The sequence below is a fragment of the Chiloscyllium punctatum genome, chromosome 39 (genome assembly GCF_047496795.1).
Source record: "Chiloscyllium punctatum isolate Juve2018m chromosome 39, sChiPun1.3, whole genome shotgun sequence".
NCBI lineage: Eukaryota > Metazoa > Chordata > Chondrichthyes > Orectolobiformes > Hemiscylliidae > Chiloscyllium > Chiloscyllium punctatum.
In genome coordinates, this window is record NC_092777.1 from 9,492,148 (window position 1) to 9,509,060 (window position 16,913).

General features: G+C 42.8%; 1 protein-coding gene across 4 annotated transcripts in view; it reads right to left on the bottom strand.

Annotated features, from left to right (window-relative positions):
* pkd1b (polycystic kidney disease 1b) overlaps positions 1-16,913 on the bottom strand; it is a 243,206-nt gene that overhangs the window by 76,469 nt on the left and 149,824 nt on the right. For all 4 annotated transcript variants that reach the window (XM_072558141.1, XM_072558142.1, XM_072558140.1 and 1 more), the window contains exons 27-30: positions 15,913-16,062; positions 12,454-12,518; positions 10,722-10,942; positions 8,269-8,389 (exon numbers count right to left, since the gene is read on the bottom strand). In XM_072558141.1, the coding sequence (XP_072414242.1) occupies positions 8,269-8,389; positions 10,722-10,942; positions 12,454-12,518; positions 15,913-16,062 (557 nt within the window). The remainder of the gene's footprint in view (positions 1-8,268; positions 8,390-10,721; positions 10,943-12,453; positions 12,519-15,912; positions 16,063-16,913) is intronic.

Genomic DNA, 16,913 nt, shown 5'->3' on the forward strand with positions numbered 1-16,913 from the left:
AGATCTAGAGGTATGGGTGGGTTACGCTTCAGCGGGGCGGTGTGGACTTGCTGGGCCGAAGGGCCTGTTTCCACACTGTAGGTAATCTAATCTAATCTAATCTAATAGAACATAGAACATTACAGCGCGGTACAGGCCCTTCAGCCCTCGATGTTGCACCGACCTGTCATACCAATCTGAAGCCCATCTAACCTACACTATTCCATGTATGTCCATATGCTTGTCCAACGACGACTTAAATGTACTTAAACTTGGCGAATCTACTACTGTTGCAGGCAAAGCATTCCATACCCTGAGTAAAGAAACTACCTCTGATATCTGTCCTATATCTATCACCCCTCAATTTAAAGCTATGCCCCTCGTGCTCGCCATCATCATACTTGGAAAAATGTCCACCCTATCTTACTCTCTGATTATCTTATGTCTCTATCAGGTCACCTCTCAACTTATTCTCTCCAATGAAAACAGCCTCAAGTCCCTCAGTCTTTCCTCATAAGACCTTCCCTCCATACCAGGCAACATCCTAGTAAATCTCCTCTGCACCCTTTCCAAAGCTTCCACATCCTTCTTATAATGCAGTGACCAGAACTGTACGCAATACTCCAAGCGCGGCCGCACCAGAGTTTTGTACAGCTGCAGCATAACCTCATGGTTCCGGAACTCAATCCCTCTATTAATAAAAGCTAAAACACTGTATGCCTTCTTAACAACCCTGTCAACATGGGTGGCAACTTTCAAGGATCTGTGTACATGGACACTGAGATCTCTCTGCTCATCTATACTACCAAGAATCTTACCATTAGCCCAGTACTTTGCATTCCGGTTACTCCGACCAAAGTGAATCACCTCACACTTGTCTGCATTAAACTCCATTTGCCACCTCTCAGCCCAGCTCTGCAGCTTATCTATGTCTCTCTGTAACCTACAACATCGTTCATCGCTATCCACAACTCCACCGACCTGAGTGTCATCTGCAAATTTACTAACCCACCCTTCTGCGCCCTCATCCAGGTCGTTTATAAAAATGATGAACAGCAGTGCACCCAACACCGACCCTTGCGGTACACCACTAGTAACTGGACTCCAGGATGAACATTTCCCATCAACCACCACCCTCTGTCTTCCTTCAGCAAGCCAATTACTGATCCAAACTGCTATATCTCCTATAATCCCATTCCTCCGCAGTTTGTACAATTAGCCTACTGTGGGGAACCTTATCGAAAGCCTTGCTGAAATCCATATAAAGCACATCAACCAGTTTACTCTCATCTACCTGTTTGGTCACCTTGTCAAAGAACTCAATAAGGTTCGTGAAGCACGACCTATCCTTCACAAAACTGTGCTGACTATCCCTAATCAAATTATTCTATTCTAGATTATTATAAATCCTATCTCTTACAATCTTTTCCAACACTTACCATGGTTGTCTGTACTCCCCTTCTTGAACAGGGGAACCACATTTGCTATCCTCCAGTCTTCTGGCACTAAAGGCTCGGCAATCTCCTCCCTGGCATCCCAGAGGATCCTAGGATTAATCCCATCCAGCCCAGGGGATTTATCTATTTTCACACTATTTAAGATGCTCCCTCTTTATCTGTTCTGATTAACTGATGTTTGTGCTAATCTACAGATTTAAAGTTTAAAAATGGCAGTGCTTGGATCCAATGTTGTGCACCATCTGGGGGATGTTCAGGTGTGCAGTGGAATCCCATCTGTACGTTCTCCTGCTCAGATGGAATTTCACTTTGGCCCCAAGGTCCTGAAGCTCCCTATTGGGTATGCATCGTGTGTGTTTTTGCCCTGCGAAGTTTTTTTTTGTACAGGCTGCTGCTGCTGCACATCATTCTCCCTTAACTCTTATGTCTACTGCCTGAACATGCCCTGGCATGTCTATTTGCTGCAGTGGCCAAGGGTCCCCAGTAGAGGGCTCTCTATTCTGGAATCCTCCCATTTTTCGATGGGGACCGAGGGTGGAGTGTGTTGCTTGCAGGAGTCTCCTACAACCACAGATTGTGAAGGGTCCCATACTCCCAGCCCAGATGTTTATTTGTGGTGCTGTGGAGTCCACGAGCCATGTATATACTGGTTGTGAGTGATAACACCCCCTTTTTAGTTACTTGGAAAATCTTTTGCTGTGGTTTTGGTCCATTTCAGCCCTACACTCTGGATCTTTGGGCATCGGTTACAGAGGGGTGTGACTAAGCCATAGGACCTCCTCATGGGTCAGACCAAGTTGGCCTTGAACAGATCTGGGCAGTGTCTGTGAATAGGGTCACAGTTGTCAATTGTCTATCTGAGTGTCCTTGAAGAGACAGCACACAGTGTCCACCAATAATCTCTAAGCCTTTACTGAAAAGTGGCCATTGCAGGGTGTGGAATTCCATATCTCCATTCTGATTTAGCCCTCTCCCTGTCACCTGTGGTGGTCTGTATTGCCCTTAATGGGCTCTGCAATTAAAAATGGGTGATAGGTTAATAGGTTAAAATTATCAAAGGTGATTTGATGATTGTGTGTGATAGCAATTCCAGACACTAAGCGAAAGAAAAAGTGAGCTGGGTTTTGAGGTCTCTTGTAACAGTGGTAGTGTCCCTACCTCTGGACCAGGAGGCCTGGGTTCAAATCCCACTTGCTCCATAGGTGTGTCAGAACATCCCTGAACAAGTTGATTAACAAAACTAGAGCTCAATTCTTTCTTAGTGGGGGCATTGACTTCTGGACAGGGCCTGGGTGCAAAAGGGAAAGTTGTAAATTGGTGTTTGTGCTTAACTAAAGATTTGCCTTAAAACCCTTGCAGATCTGTATAAGTACATGATGTCTAACTCAACCTGGATTTTGGACTGTTAAACATTGATGCCCATTTCTTTTGTTTTCAATTTTGTTTAATCATGAGGAGCTTCATATGATAGTCAAACCTTTACAATGCTAAGAATGTAAAAACAAGTCCATCTGTTTTATTGACATAAATGGTTATGAGATAAATATTGGCAGGGATAGCAGGAGAACTCCGTTGCAAAATAGTTCTCCAGAATCTTTCTTTCATTTATTTCAGGTGTATTGTTTGTTTTTTTGTTAGTTGATATAAAGCTAAGGCTTACAATGGCAGGGACCTCAGACCCATGGCATGTGCCTCTTGCGTGAAGTGGGAGCTCAGGGAAGTGGCTGATGTCCCTGACTCTTACACTTGCAAGAAGTGTGTCCAGCTGCAGCTCTTGTTTGACCGCATGACGGCTCTGGAGCTGCGGATGGACTCACTGTGGAGCATCCGCGATGCTGAGGTGGTTGTGGAAAACACGTTTAGTGAACTGGTCACACCGCAGATTAGAATTGCTGAGGGAGACAGTGAATGGGTGACCAAAAGGCAGAAAAAGAGTAGGATGGCAGTGCAGGTGTCCCATGCGGTCATCTCCCTCCAAAACAGGTATACCATTTTGGATACTTATGGGGGAGATGGCTCACCAGGGGAGGGCAGCAGTTGCCAGGATCATGGCACTGTGGCGGGCACTGCTGTTCAGAAGGGCGGGAAAAAGACTCGTAGGGGATTCTATTGTAAGGGGAGTGGATAGGTGGTTCTGTGGCTAAACACGGGACTCCTGGATGGTATGTTATCTCCCAGGTGCTCAGGTCAGAGATGTCACCAATCGGCTGCAGAGCATTCTAAAAGGGGAGGATGAACATCCAGTTGTTGTGGTGCATATAGGCACTAACGATTATAAGTAGAAAATGAGGAGGTCCTGAAAGTAGAATTCAGAGAGCTAGGAGAGAAGTTAAAAAGGAGGACCTCAAAGGTAGTGATCTTGGGATTGCTACCAGTGCCACGTGCTAGCCAGGGTAGAAATGAAAAAATAGGCAGGATGAACACGTGGCTTGAGGGATGGTACAGGAGGGAAGGGTTCAGATTTGTTGGACATTGGGACCAATTCTGGGGAATTGGATGGTCTACACCTGAACTAGACTGCAATTAATGTCCTTGGGGGAGTTTTTGTTACTGCAGTTGGGGAGGTTTTAAACTAATGTGGCAGGGGTCTGGGAACCAGAAGAGAAGACAAGTGGACAGCGAGGTGGAAACTGGAGGCTGTAAGAATCATGAAGTTAGCAGTAATAAGGGGAAGAGTAGGCAGAGAGCAGATGAACGCAAAAGAACTGGTGGCCTGAAATGCATCTACTTTATTTCAAGGAGTATAGTGGGTAAGGCAGATGAACTTAGGACTTGGATTGGTGCCTGGGAGTATGACGTTATTGCAATCAGAGACTTGGTTGAAGGAAGGGCACGACTGGCAACTAAATGTTCCAGGATGTAGATGCTTCAGACAGGATAGGGAGGGAATAAAAGGTGGGGGGGTGGAGTTGCATTGCTGGTCAGGGATGATATCACGATTGTGCTAAAGGAGGACCCTATGGAGGGCTTCAGTAGTGAGGTATTATGGGTGGAGCTGAGAAACAAGAAGGGTGCAGTTACATTGTTTGGGCTGTATTACAGGCCTCCCAACAGTGAGTGTGAGATAGAAGAACAAATAGATAAACAGATTATAGAAGGATGTGGAAGCAACTGGGTAGTGGTGATGGGAGATTTTAACTTTCTCAACATTGACTGGGATACACTTCGTGTCAGAGGTCTGGATGGGGCAGAATTTATAAGAAGCGTCCAGGAGAATGTTCTGGAGCAGTATGTCAACAGTCCAATGAGGGAAGGGGCCATATTGGACCTGGTGTTGGGGAATGAACTAGGCCAGGTGGTAGAAGTTGCAGTGGGGATTTCTTTGGGAACAGTGACCACAATTCTGTAAGTTTTAGAATACTTGTAGACAAAGATGAGAGTGGTCCTAAGGGTACAGTACTAAACTGGGCCAAGGCCAATTATATCAAAATTAGGCAGGAGTTGGGAAATGTGGATTGGACACAGCTTTTTGAAGGGAAGTCCACATTTGAGATGTGGGAGGCTTTCAAAGATAGTGCAGGATAGGCATTACCCATTCAAAGCAAAGGATAGGAAAGGCAAGATTCGTGAACAGTGGATGACAGGAGAAATCGTACGACTAGCCAAGAGGAAAGGGGAAGCGTACACAAGGTCTAGGCAGCTAAGAACAGAACTGGCCCTGGAAGAATATTGGAAGAGTAGGACCAGCCTTAAACGAGGAATCAAGCGGACTAAAAGGGGTCATGAAATAGATTTAACGAGCAGAATTAAGGAGCATTCCTAAGCCTTTTATTTTTGTATAATAAACAAGCAGGTAACTAGAGAAAGGATTGATCCACTAAAGGATAAGGAAGGAAGGCTGTGTGTTGAACCTGAGAGAATGGGTGAGATTTTGAATGATTTTGCATCAGTGTTCACTGAGGAGAGGGACATGATCAATGTTGAGATTAGAGATAGAAGTTTGATAACTCTGGATCACGTTGGTATAGGTAGGGAAGATGTGTTGGGTGTGCTAGAGGTTATTAAGGTGGACAAGTCACCAGGACCAAATGGGATCTATTCCAGGTTGATGAGGGGGGGAAGGGTGAGAGAAGAAATAGCTGGGGCCCTGACAGATATCCTTGTGGCATCCTTAAATACAGGTGAGGTGCTGGAGGATTGGACGTTTGTTCATTTTGTCCCCCTGGACAAGAAGGGTAGTAGGGATATTCCTGGTAACTACAGACCAATGAGCTTGATGTCAGTGGTGGGAAAGTTGCTGGGGAGGGTACTGAGGGATAAAATCTATTTATGTCTGGAAAAGAATGGGCTTATCAGTGATAGGCAACATGGTTTTGTGCAGGGGAGAACATGCCTTACCAACTTAATAGAGTTCTTTGAGGAAGTGACCAAGCTGAGAGATGAAGGAAGGGCTGTTGATGTCATATACATGGCCTTTAGTTAGGCGTTTGATAAGGTTCCCCATGGTAGACTAATGGAGTAAGTGAAGTCACATGGTGTGCAGGGTGTTCTAGTTAGGTGGATAAAGAACTGGTTGAGCAACAGGAGACAGAGAGTAGTCGTTGAAGGGAGTTTCTTGAAATGGAGAAAGTTGACCAGTGGTGTTCCACAGGGATGAGTGCTGGGGCGACGATTGTTTGTGATATAAATAGATGATCTGCAAGAGGGCACTGTTGGTATGATCAGCAAGTTTGCAGATGACATGAAGATTGGTGAAGTAGCAGAAACCATAGGAGACTGTCAAAGAATACAGGAGGATATAGATAGACTGGAGAGTTGGGCGGAAAAGTGGCAGATGGAGTTCAATCCAAGCAAATGTGAGGTGATGCATTTTGGGAAGTCTAATTCTAGAGAGAATTATATAGTAAATGGAGGAGCCTTGGGAAAAGTTGATGAGCAGAGAAATCTTGGAATTCAGGTCCATTGTACCTTGAAGGTTGTTGCATAGGTGGATAGAGTGGTCAAGAAGGCTTGCCTTCATCGAACAGGGTATTGAGTATAAGAGCTAGCAGGTTATATTAAAATTGTGTTGCTGGAAAAGCGCAGCAGGTCAGGCAGCATCCAAGGAGCAGGAGAATCGACGTTTTGGGCATGAGCCCTTCTTCAGGAATTCCTGAAGAAGGGCTCATGCCCGAAACGTCGATTCTCCTGTTCCTCGGATGCTGCCCCTGGCCTGCTGCACTTTTCCAGCAACACATTTTCAGCTCTGATCTCCAGCATCTGCAGTCCTCACCTTCTCCATGTTAAAATTGTACAAGATATTGGTTCGGCCAGATTTAGAATACTGTGAACAGTTCTGGTCGCCACATTACCCAAAGGATGTGGATGCTTTGGAGAGGGTGCAGAGAAGGTTTACAAGGATGTTACCTGCTATGGAAGGTGCTAGCTAGAGTAGAGAGGTTGAGTAGGTTAGGATTGTTTTGATCACAAAAAAGGAAATTGAGGGGGGACCTGATTTGAGGTCTACAAAATTATGAAGGGTATAAACAGGGTAGATAGGGACAAGCTTTTTCCAGGGTGAAGGATTGGGATTTGTACAAAAAAAGAAAGATGTTTAAAGAGTGATTGATGAAGAGGAGGTGGAAGCTAAGAAGAAGTCAAACAGCTGAGGTTAGAATTAGGTTTATTGTCACATGTACCCAAATGAGGTTAAGGATAATAATAAAAGATTGTTGCATCAAATGGCAGGAGAAGGAGAGAAGGAACCTGTAAAACATGCCAAAGGGCTGGAACCAGAAGATGAAATATCTATTCTGTATGAACACTTCCTAATAACTTACAAATTGAAAATCATGAATAACATGCTCTTGCCAAACAGAAATACTCCCGGTCTAATTAATGGCTTCATTATAGGTGAGATGAGAGTTCTTGACAAGTACAACTCCCAAGGTGAGTTTTGAATTCTGAAGGAGGATCAACGGAATTGAAATGTTCACTCTGCTCTCCACAGATGGTGTCAGACATTTGGAGTTTCTCAAGCAATTTCTGTTTTTGTTCATTTCAGATCTCCAGCATCTGCAGTTGCTTGTTTTATTTTACTCCAGCAGCCTGTGATGCATCTGCTGTTTGTTCTACAAAACAATCAGTCCTTAGGTACAGTCCCAGAAATGTGTTCTCAAATGTAACAACACTGAAGAAATCTCTCTTAATTTACTCTCTAGATCAATTGCCAATTCTTTCAAATCTGTGACTTCTGATGAGCCACTTTAGAATAGCTTTCTCTCTACTCTTTCATTAGAAAGTCTCATACTTCCAAAATTCTAAATTGCAATGTGACTTACCTGTCTCAGTTTTATAGAGAAGCTTCTAGAAGATGAGCTTCTCTAGATTCTCCCCACAAGCAAATTTATTTTATTGTACTCTAGCGACCTGTTGTGCCTCATTGATTTTCTTCTACTTGGATGGTAGCAGCAAAATACTGCAGATTCTAGATATCTGGAATAACAACAGAAACTAGAGAAACTCAGCAGTTCAGGCAGTTTTTATGGAGAGAGAAACAGCATTAATCTTTCAAGTCCAATGTTGCAAAACATTACGGTTGTGAACAAGAATAATTGGACTTGAAAGATTAACTCTGTTTCTCTCTCTGCCCACATTGCCAGAGCTGGCTGGGTTTCTCCAGTATTTTCTGTTTTCGTGCCATTTTTGTAGCTGTACCCCCTCCCAAAAGACTCCTATCTTTCACAGGTGGTTGGGATTTTGTTTGATGGATCAACACAGGGGCTCAAATTCCTTTCAGTGATTTTACTAAAAATCCTGTATCAGCAATATGTTAGTATGAAGTCGACAATGGCATTTCATTCTGAATCTTGGCACCATTTTAGTCTAAGTTAGGATGTTTAATCATACGCACGTCTCAGAGATATGGTCCATCTCTGCCCTCGGAGAGAAATGCCCACTGTCTGATGTAACTTGGTCTGATAACCCGCCTTGCTGCTTCACCTCTGCAGCAATGCTCCTCATAAGATCTTCATCTGAAGAGAAATGCAAAAGGAACACAAAAATCAAGATCAGAGTTTGGAATTGGGTAACAAATGCACTGCAACATGACAAGGACTCATTCATTGCGAGCATGGTCCTTGCACAACACAGCACCTCAATGTCCTACAACAGACCATGCCCCAGTCAGATGATCCAATGTCTGATGAAGTTAATTTTCAAGCACTGCTGACTGGGAGAGCACGGAGATCCTTGTGGAAGTAGTATAATGGATATCCAATGACAATTTGTATAGATATAGTGCCTTTGACGTGCCAAGCCACCACATAGAAATGTACCAAGCAAAAATATTGGAACCAAGCAAAAAGCTAGACATTAGCTGAGATGACCAAAAGATTGCTAATGGCGTGATTATTAATGAACATGGTAAAGGTAAAAAAGTCCAAGAAAAAAGTGCCGAACCTAAAGTTTGCAAAGCTGAAGACACAGCAACCAACGGTGAAACAAATAGATATATAAGTAAACAGGAGGATAGCAGAGGCTTTGGATGTATAGGGCTTGAGGAAAGCAGAGTAGTGAAAGATCACCAACAGAATTGGAAAACTGTACTCAAAATTCACAGGCTGAGAGGTAGTTATGAATCTAGAATTCTATAAATCTTGTAACTTGTAAGACAAAATGAAAAGAAAATGCTACTGGCTGTTGTTAAAACAAATCCAACAGTTCCACTACTTTCCTTTGTGAAAGTAAACTTGCCAATAGTCCCCAGGTTGATCCACACTTGGCTCCCTTTCCAAACCACATGTGGATTCTGAAGTGGACATTGTACAAACAATTCCTGGAAAGCAGAAGACCCAATACAGGACACTACTCAGGCCAATAAATAGGGCTTTGACAAGGTCATGTGCACCACAAGGACAAGTGCTAAATGTCATAGTCCAGTGACCACAAAAAGTTGGAATTCACCTTTTTGAAATGAGTGGGGGTAGACAAGAATTTCTTCAGCAAGCAACATGATTCATTTAGGCCCATCAGGTCAAGAAAAATATGAGTATCGTGTAGAGTCAAGATCACCTGGGAATGACTTATTTTAAAACATTGACCACCTCACTCAATGCCTGTCCTAAACTGATCCAGTTTAACTGGTTAATGGGAAGAATGGTAGTCCACCTTCTTTCTGTACAGAAACTTAAATGCATGACTTCCTGAGGTTTCTTGTAATACAAGTTAAGATATGGGAAATTGCTCACACATCCAGCAATCAATTTCAAAGGTTTTCTCTGTCGTACAGTTAAGAGAGAAGTTACAATTATATGGCTCCATTCACAACCTAAGGATTTCACAGCCAATGCTTTCAAAATGCAGTTAATGTTGTAATTCACTATACAGCCATTGACTTCAGTGGGGAGAACTGTAAAATAGATTGGCAATTTGCTATTACTCGCAATACACAGTTGCTTAAAGTTACCTCATGGAGAAAGAAAATTGAAGAAATAGTGAAAAAAATTAAAAGGGAACTCTGTTTTCACATTGACCCTATATGCAGTATGACTTCAGGAATATTGTCCCAGTACAAAAGTGCAGTATCAGAGCAGTCTGATTCTCTGGTATATCAGCAGCCGCCTGCCCATTGATAAGAACAATAAAGATTTGAAGCACCTCAGTTTCCTAACTTACAAACAAGGAACAAGAGGAAGGCCACTCAGCCCTTTGAGGCTGCTCTGCTATTTAATAAGATTGTGGCTGATCTGATTTTAACCTCAACTCCTATGTTCCTGCATATCCCTGATCACCTTTCATCAGGAATCAATCTATCTCTGCCTTAAAATATTTCAAGATTCAGCATCCACTGCTTTTTGAGGAGGGAAATCCAAAGACTTAAAACCCTCTGACATTAAAAAAAATCACTATTTTAATTGGGAGATTCTTTATTTTTAAACTATGGCCCTTTGTTTTAGATTCTCCTACAAGAAGAAACATCCTTTCGACATCTTCCAGTTGAATCGCCTCAGGATCTGATGCTTTCAGTAAGTCACCTCTGGCTCTTCTAAACCCCAGAGGATATAAGCCTAACCTGTCTCACCTTTCCTCATGAGGCAATCTACTCATTCCAGGTATTAGTCTAGTAAACCTTCTCTGAACTGCTTCCAACACATTAACATCTTTCTGAAATGTTAGTGACCAATATTGTATATAATACTCAAGAGGCTGTCTCACTGTATAACTGAAGCATAACTTTCCCACTCCTGCATTCAGTTTCCTTCCTGATGATTGCTGTACCTGCATACTAACCATCTGAGCTTCATATTCCTGTGTCACCGCTGTACACCAAACCCAGTTTATTGAAGAAGTCTTTCTCTGCTTTACCTGATGTTGTCAGTTGATTATGTTTCAAACTCCAGCTATCATAGGAATCTGCGATGGAAAAGGAAAGGGGATCTTCATCCAATGATGAGCATGACTTGATCCCTTGTTTGCGCAAAGCTTTCTTCCGTTTTAGAACTTTGATTTGACTGAAGGAAGGATCATGGTTCAAGAGGTCAGGAAGATCGAACAAACTGTCATACGATGGCCAGCTCTTCAGAAAGCTACAAGTTAGAGGGAAGAGAGAGAACACTTTGATACTGTAAAGTTCAAACACTTCACTACCTGAGAACAAGTTGGTGCCTGATGGCCACTTCTCGAGGGGCACAATAAGATCCCATTTATTAATGGGTATTTGTTCTAAAAGTGAAAGGGTGCAAGCAGTTACATTTGTGTGGTCATCCTGAAGTTTGGAAAGGTGCTAAGTGCTTTTCAGTCTTCGGGTATGTTGTCACTGTTTCAATTCAGGATACATAGCAGCCAGTTTGAGTACGGTCAGCTCCCATAAGCAGCAATAGAATATAGAGGGATTCCAGTGTGAATTGTCCTTCGCTGCTTCAGATCACACAACTGGAGTTTTATTGTTCACCTGAGAGGAGACAGCTGGCCTTGAGTAAATGAAAGACACATGTTTCAATGGTGTAGTGCTTGCTTAGCGCTGCTTTGATTTGTAATCCAATCTCTAGAGTTAGATACAAGTCCATACCAATCAGCATCAATGTGAACGCTGTGTGAATAGGGAAATGGAACAATTTCCATCTTAGGCAGCCAATGTCACTATTAACACTTCTAGCTCAGCTTCCTTTCACATTTTGAAACAGAAAAAAGTGTTGAGTAAATTGTGCCAAAGTTCCTCAGCTCCAATCCCTTATACCAAAGCTATTTCAGCACCAACTGTGCTATGGAATAGCTGAATAAGACAGCAAATACTGAGCAATTAGAGGCAATTTACCACTGGCCCATGCCATTAGGAGCTGGTCACTGTGCAGATTGATTACATGTAGCATCCTGTCAGCCAGCAGACAGGGAATTCTTCAGCTCCATGGGGACAATTGTACCCAGCTCCTTTGGTGACCGGCCAATCAAAACCCTGGGAGTCCTTCCAAAGGAAAAACCCAGCAAATAGCCCAATAACAGATGATTCATTGCCTAAAGACAGACCAGTGCACCGAGATGACGGAGGTCAGAGAGGGAGGGAGAATGGACTGGGACCAATCTGGTGATTGCTTTTTAGATTTGATGTGAACTCCACCCAGACAATCTTTTCCAAATACAAAACAAGGTTGACTCACACTAGTTACTCAGACTCCCTTCAGCAACTCATCTAAGTGGCTGTATTTCAGGTGAGAGAAGACACGGATTAATTCCAGATAGTTATTAAACTGCAGAGGCATCACAGCTGTGTCCTTGATGAACATTTGATACAGCACAGCTGTATTTGATAGTCCCTGGACAGCCACTGGATGGGAGACACCAGCTGATATTGTTCCTCCCTTTACATAGGCCAGGGAATGGAGGCAAAATTGTATGGGGCCTCAGCTCAGAGCAGGGTTCAAACCAGGGTCCCTTTTACTCAATCATAAACCACCCAATCCTCTTGATCACATCTTAGTCCAGAGGAATTAATCCATTAATCCTTCTTGTCAGTATGAGTCTGTTATTGGATATCGTTACCAATTGTGTGGGTGGCTGGAGTGAAGAGTTTTTTATTTAAGGAGATCAAAGTGTCTGGTACCTCTTGCTGATAAGCTGCGGGGTATATTGCAAATCTGAGTCCAGCTTTTTACTCCCATGAGATTCCTGCCCAGAACAAGAAAAGGGGGGAGAAAAAACAAATGTCACCATGAGTCACAGAGAATTAATAAGATTTTAAATTATGCAATAAATGTACAGTATCATCTGTTATCTCTAGGAATTGGCCAGTTTGCATGGAACCGACTCTCTGAGGTTCCTTTGAATAAATCATAAACCACCCAATCCTCTTGATCACATCTTAGTCCAGAGGAATTAATCCATTAATCCATATGTAAACCATTAGAACCTGAGTGTTGATGCGACAGAAAGAATAAACAGAGCTACCTCATCAACATCTGGTTTTCTTTTCCCAGCTACCTATCTTTCCTGAATGTCATACACCCCTGAATATTCAGATCTTAGCTTTGGTCACCTTGTAGCCACATCTCTAATGGCTCTAACGTTATACACATGAGTTTCTACTGGAGCATATAATTCATATCAATGTGGTGGGCATTGGATACAGAGTCCTTTTATTCAATTTTTTTAGTGTTTTAGAAACTGTCCCTATCTGATGACAAACTCTAAAGTTTGCAATCACTGTCTTTTCCCATCATACTGTTTCACATCACGTTTATTTCTACTTTGATCACTTTACTCAAAATTCCACTACATGGTTCACAGAATTATAGAATCCCTACAATGTGAAAGCAGGCCATTTGGCCCATCAAGTCCACATCAAGCCTCCAAAATCATCCCACCAGAACCCAACCCTGCATTTCCCATGACTAATCCACCTAACCTACAGATCTTTGGACTGTAGGAGGAAATCCACACAGACACGGAGAATATGCAAACTCCACACAGACATTTGCCCGAAGGTGGTATTGAACCTGGCTCCCTGGTGCTTCCTCCCTCCCCTATATGCCCTATTTTCTAATTTCTAGTTATATACACAATTCACTACAGTACAGCATGATTCCACTGTAGACCATCCAACTGTAGAGCCCTGACTTATTCCAATACAGATGTCAGAACCCATTTGTTCGCACCAGTCTTTGAGCACACATTCAACTCTTACTTTGTTTACCTTACATGAATTTGCTCATCTCTCTGGGAGTAACTAGAGATTGTTAACTTTGAGGTTCTGATTTTTAAGTTGCAGATCTCCTACTTTACCCTGCCTACGCCACTGATCTTTCCTCTCCCACTGCAAGTTCTTCTCCATGTCTGAGCAGATGTCTTGAAACTTGGCATTGGCAACAGAGCTTTCTGGCTTCTCACTTCTGGCTAGAGCGAACAGTGTCTATTTCCCTGACCGTACTTTGCCCTACTATCACTATTTTATCTCCGCCCACTTTAATGACTTCCTCCGCTGTGGTGCCATCGTCAGTCAGCCATATTACAAAATTTATTCTCATTCACTCAAGCTGCAGGAACCTAGAAACCTGTTGGACAATTGCAACGGCTGGGACTTTTTCAGTTTCACCTCCTTAAGCAGTGTACTTGCCCAATGTGTAGTGACACCCTCCTGTTCCTGACTATTGACCAAGTCAAGTGATGCATTTGATCACCTTCTGGAACAAAGTGTCCACTACAGATGTGGCTGCCATGGATTAACATTGCTGCCAGAAGCATCCACAAACAACAGCTAAGACACATCGCAGCATAACGTTATTCATCTTGCAACATGAGAAACATTGGAGATGCAAATAAAATAGAGAGTGCTAAAGGGTATGCAGGAGCAGAGGGACCTGGATGTATAAATATACAAATCATTACTGATGTCAGGACAGGTTAAGAGGGAATTAATAAAGTATGCAGCATTTTCAACTTATTAATAGGGACATGGAGTGCAAAAATAAGTCCAACTTGTCCATGCTGACCAGCTGTACTAACCTAATCTAGCCCAAGCATATTCAGCCTCTCCAACCCAGCAACAGCCTTGTCGATCTTTTCTGAACCTTTTCAAGTTTCACAACATCCTTCTGATAGGAAGGAGACCAGAATTGCACGCAATGTTTCAAAAGTGGCCTAACCAACGTCTCAACATGACCTCCCAACTCCTATACTCAATGCTCTGACCAATAAAGGAAAGCATATCAAATGCCTTCTTCACTATCCTGTCTACCTGCAAATCTACTTCCAAGGAGTTATGAACCTGCATCCAAGGTCTCTTGGTTCAGTAACACTCCCTAGGATCTTAGCAGTAAATGTATTAAGTGTCCAGTTCTGGGCACCACACTTTAGAAAGGGCGTGAAGGCATTGGAGAGAATGCAGTAAAGATTCACATTAATGATTCCAGGAATGAGGAATTTTAGTTATCAGGATAGATTGAAGAAGTTGAGAATATTTTTCTTGGAGAAGATTGAGAGGATATTTGATCAAGGTATTTAAAACCAGGAGGGGTTTGGACAGAGCAGATAGGGAGAAACTGTTCTCATTGGTGGGTGTTTCAAGAACCAGAAGGTATCATTGTAAGGTGATTGGTAAAAGGAACAATAGCAACACGAGGAAAACTATTTTGTATAGTGAATGGTTAAGGTCTGGAACACTCTGCCCAAAATGTGCTGTCAAGGCATTCAAAAAGAACTGGATTAATATCTGAAAAGAAGGAATGCACAGGGTCATGGGGAGAAGGTAAGAGAGGGACACACTGTAAACATCCCCTACCGCATTGATAAAACATTGCAATTCTGAGGAGTCGGTTCTTCAGGAATCTGAAGAAGGGCTCATGCCTGAAACATCAATTCTCCTGCTCCTTGGATGCTGCCTGACCTGCTGCGCTTTTCCGGCAACACATTTTCAGTTTCCAGCAATAGTGCACATCCAATCTTGTTCTTTCTAAAACCAGATCTCTGTTATTGGCAAAGTATTCCATGTGGCAATCTATAGCTGTAACTCACAAAATAATTCACTACAGTTTGTGTATTTATACGCTGATTTAGGTTTCATTATTTTCTTCATTTCTCTAATCCGTAACCATTCCCCCTTATTCCCATATTATGGAACTATTTGCTTCTCCAATACTAACTTTATGCACCATGTTCTCCTCTTTTAATTCTTTAGGCTAATGTCCATTTCCCTCATGATTTAGTTTGAATTCACCCCAACACTCCACTGAAGATCTCTGTGAAGGCTCTAGTCCCAGTGCTGTTGAGGTGCAACACATCCCCTTTGAATACAATGCATGCGTTTTGCCCCAAAACTATCCTTAGTGCCCCAAAAAGCTGAAGTCTTCCCCTCTGCCATGCTGACTTTTCCTATCTTCCTATTCCTACTTTTACCCATGCCATGCACTGAGAGTAATTCAGAGATTAAGTCCTTTGAGGTCGTATTTTTAAACTTCCTCCCTTGGTCCTGAATAACTTTCATTGGTTATAAAATGCTTTGAGATGTGCCAGGATCAAGAAAGCTGTGAGAAAAATACAAATTTCAGCAGTATTTCTTGACACTTACATAACTCTCTGAGTTGGCATCTGCAATAGAGTCCAGGCCTCCAGGAATGGACAGGAAGGAAGAGCTGCCCAGCTCTGAAGGATCCAAACACATATCCATCCCCACAGTCTGTGCCTCCAGGATAGAGCTTTCAGGGTCATCCACTGTGACCTGGGAGAGAGTAACATGACGTTGAAAAAAAGTGATTTTTTCAGCCACTAACAATGGCTGAATTTCCCAACCAATAATGATGAAGAGTTGTGGGGTATCCTATAAACCACTGGTGTGTCATCAGTAAAGTGAGGGTGATAGCAATTGGGTATGCTATTGGATATGACTGATGAAAGAAGTTGTCAGCATTGTCTATTATCTGATGGAGCAAGGCCAAGTTTAATCCAAGTGGCTTCAATCAGCTCTTTGACCACTGTAACTATCAGCATGCCGACCCATAGGTCGACCCATTTTAGAAATGTGTGAAAACAAACCATTCCAGCAACAAATGAGTCTCCCTGCCCCAAATGCACAGCGTGGCTTTGACTGGAAATGGTCAAGATTCTTTCAGTCACAATCAAAGTGGGCAAAACTGACAAAAACCATTGGCAAAGCTGGGAATTCCTTGAAAATGTGGGCACCCCAGTTTTCAGGGGAAGCAAGGCACCTTGTGGTACTTGTTGATATTGAGCACATTGACCATGTCAACTGCCTTTAGTTTCAGGGATGACTGCAGGTTCAGAGCCACTGACTAGCTGAACAAACCAGGCTCCCAGTATCCACCTCCAGCCCTTCTGTGAACACCACATTGGGAATGTCAATGTGGAAGAACTCAGCTGAGTTCACTTATTGTCCACCCTCAATATCTCAGCTGATGTGAAGAACATGGTCACTTATTAAGCTCAGCATGATCCCAGTCCCACAGGTATAAGCCCAAGTCCCATGAGTGTGACTCCAGACCCATGACCATGACATTCAGTCTGACAGAGAGTTAACCCAACTGTCACAAAGTAAAAAACCAAACCCCATTC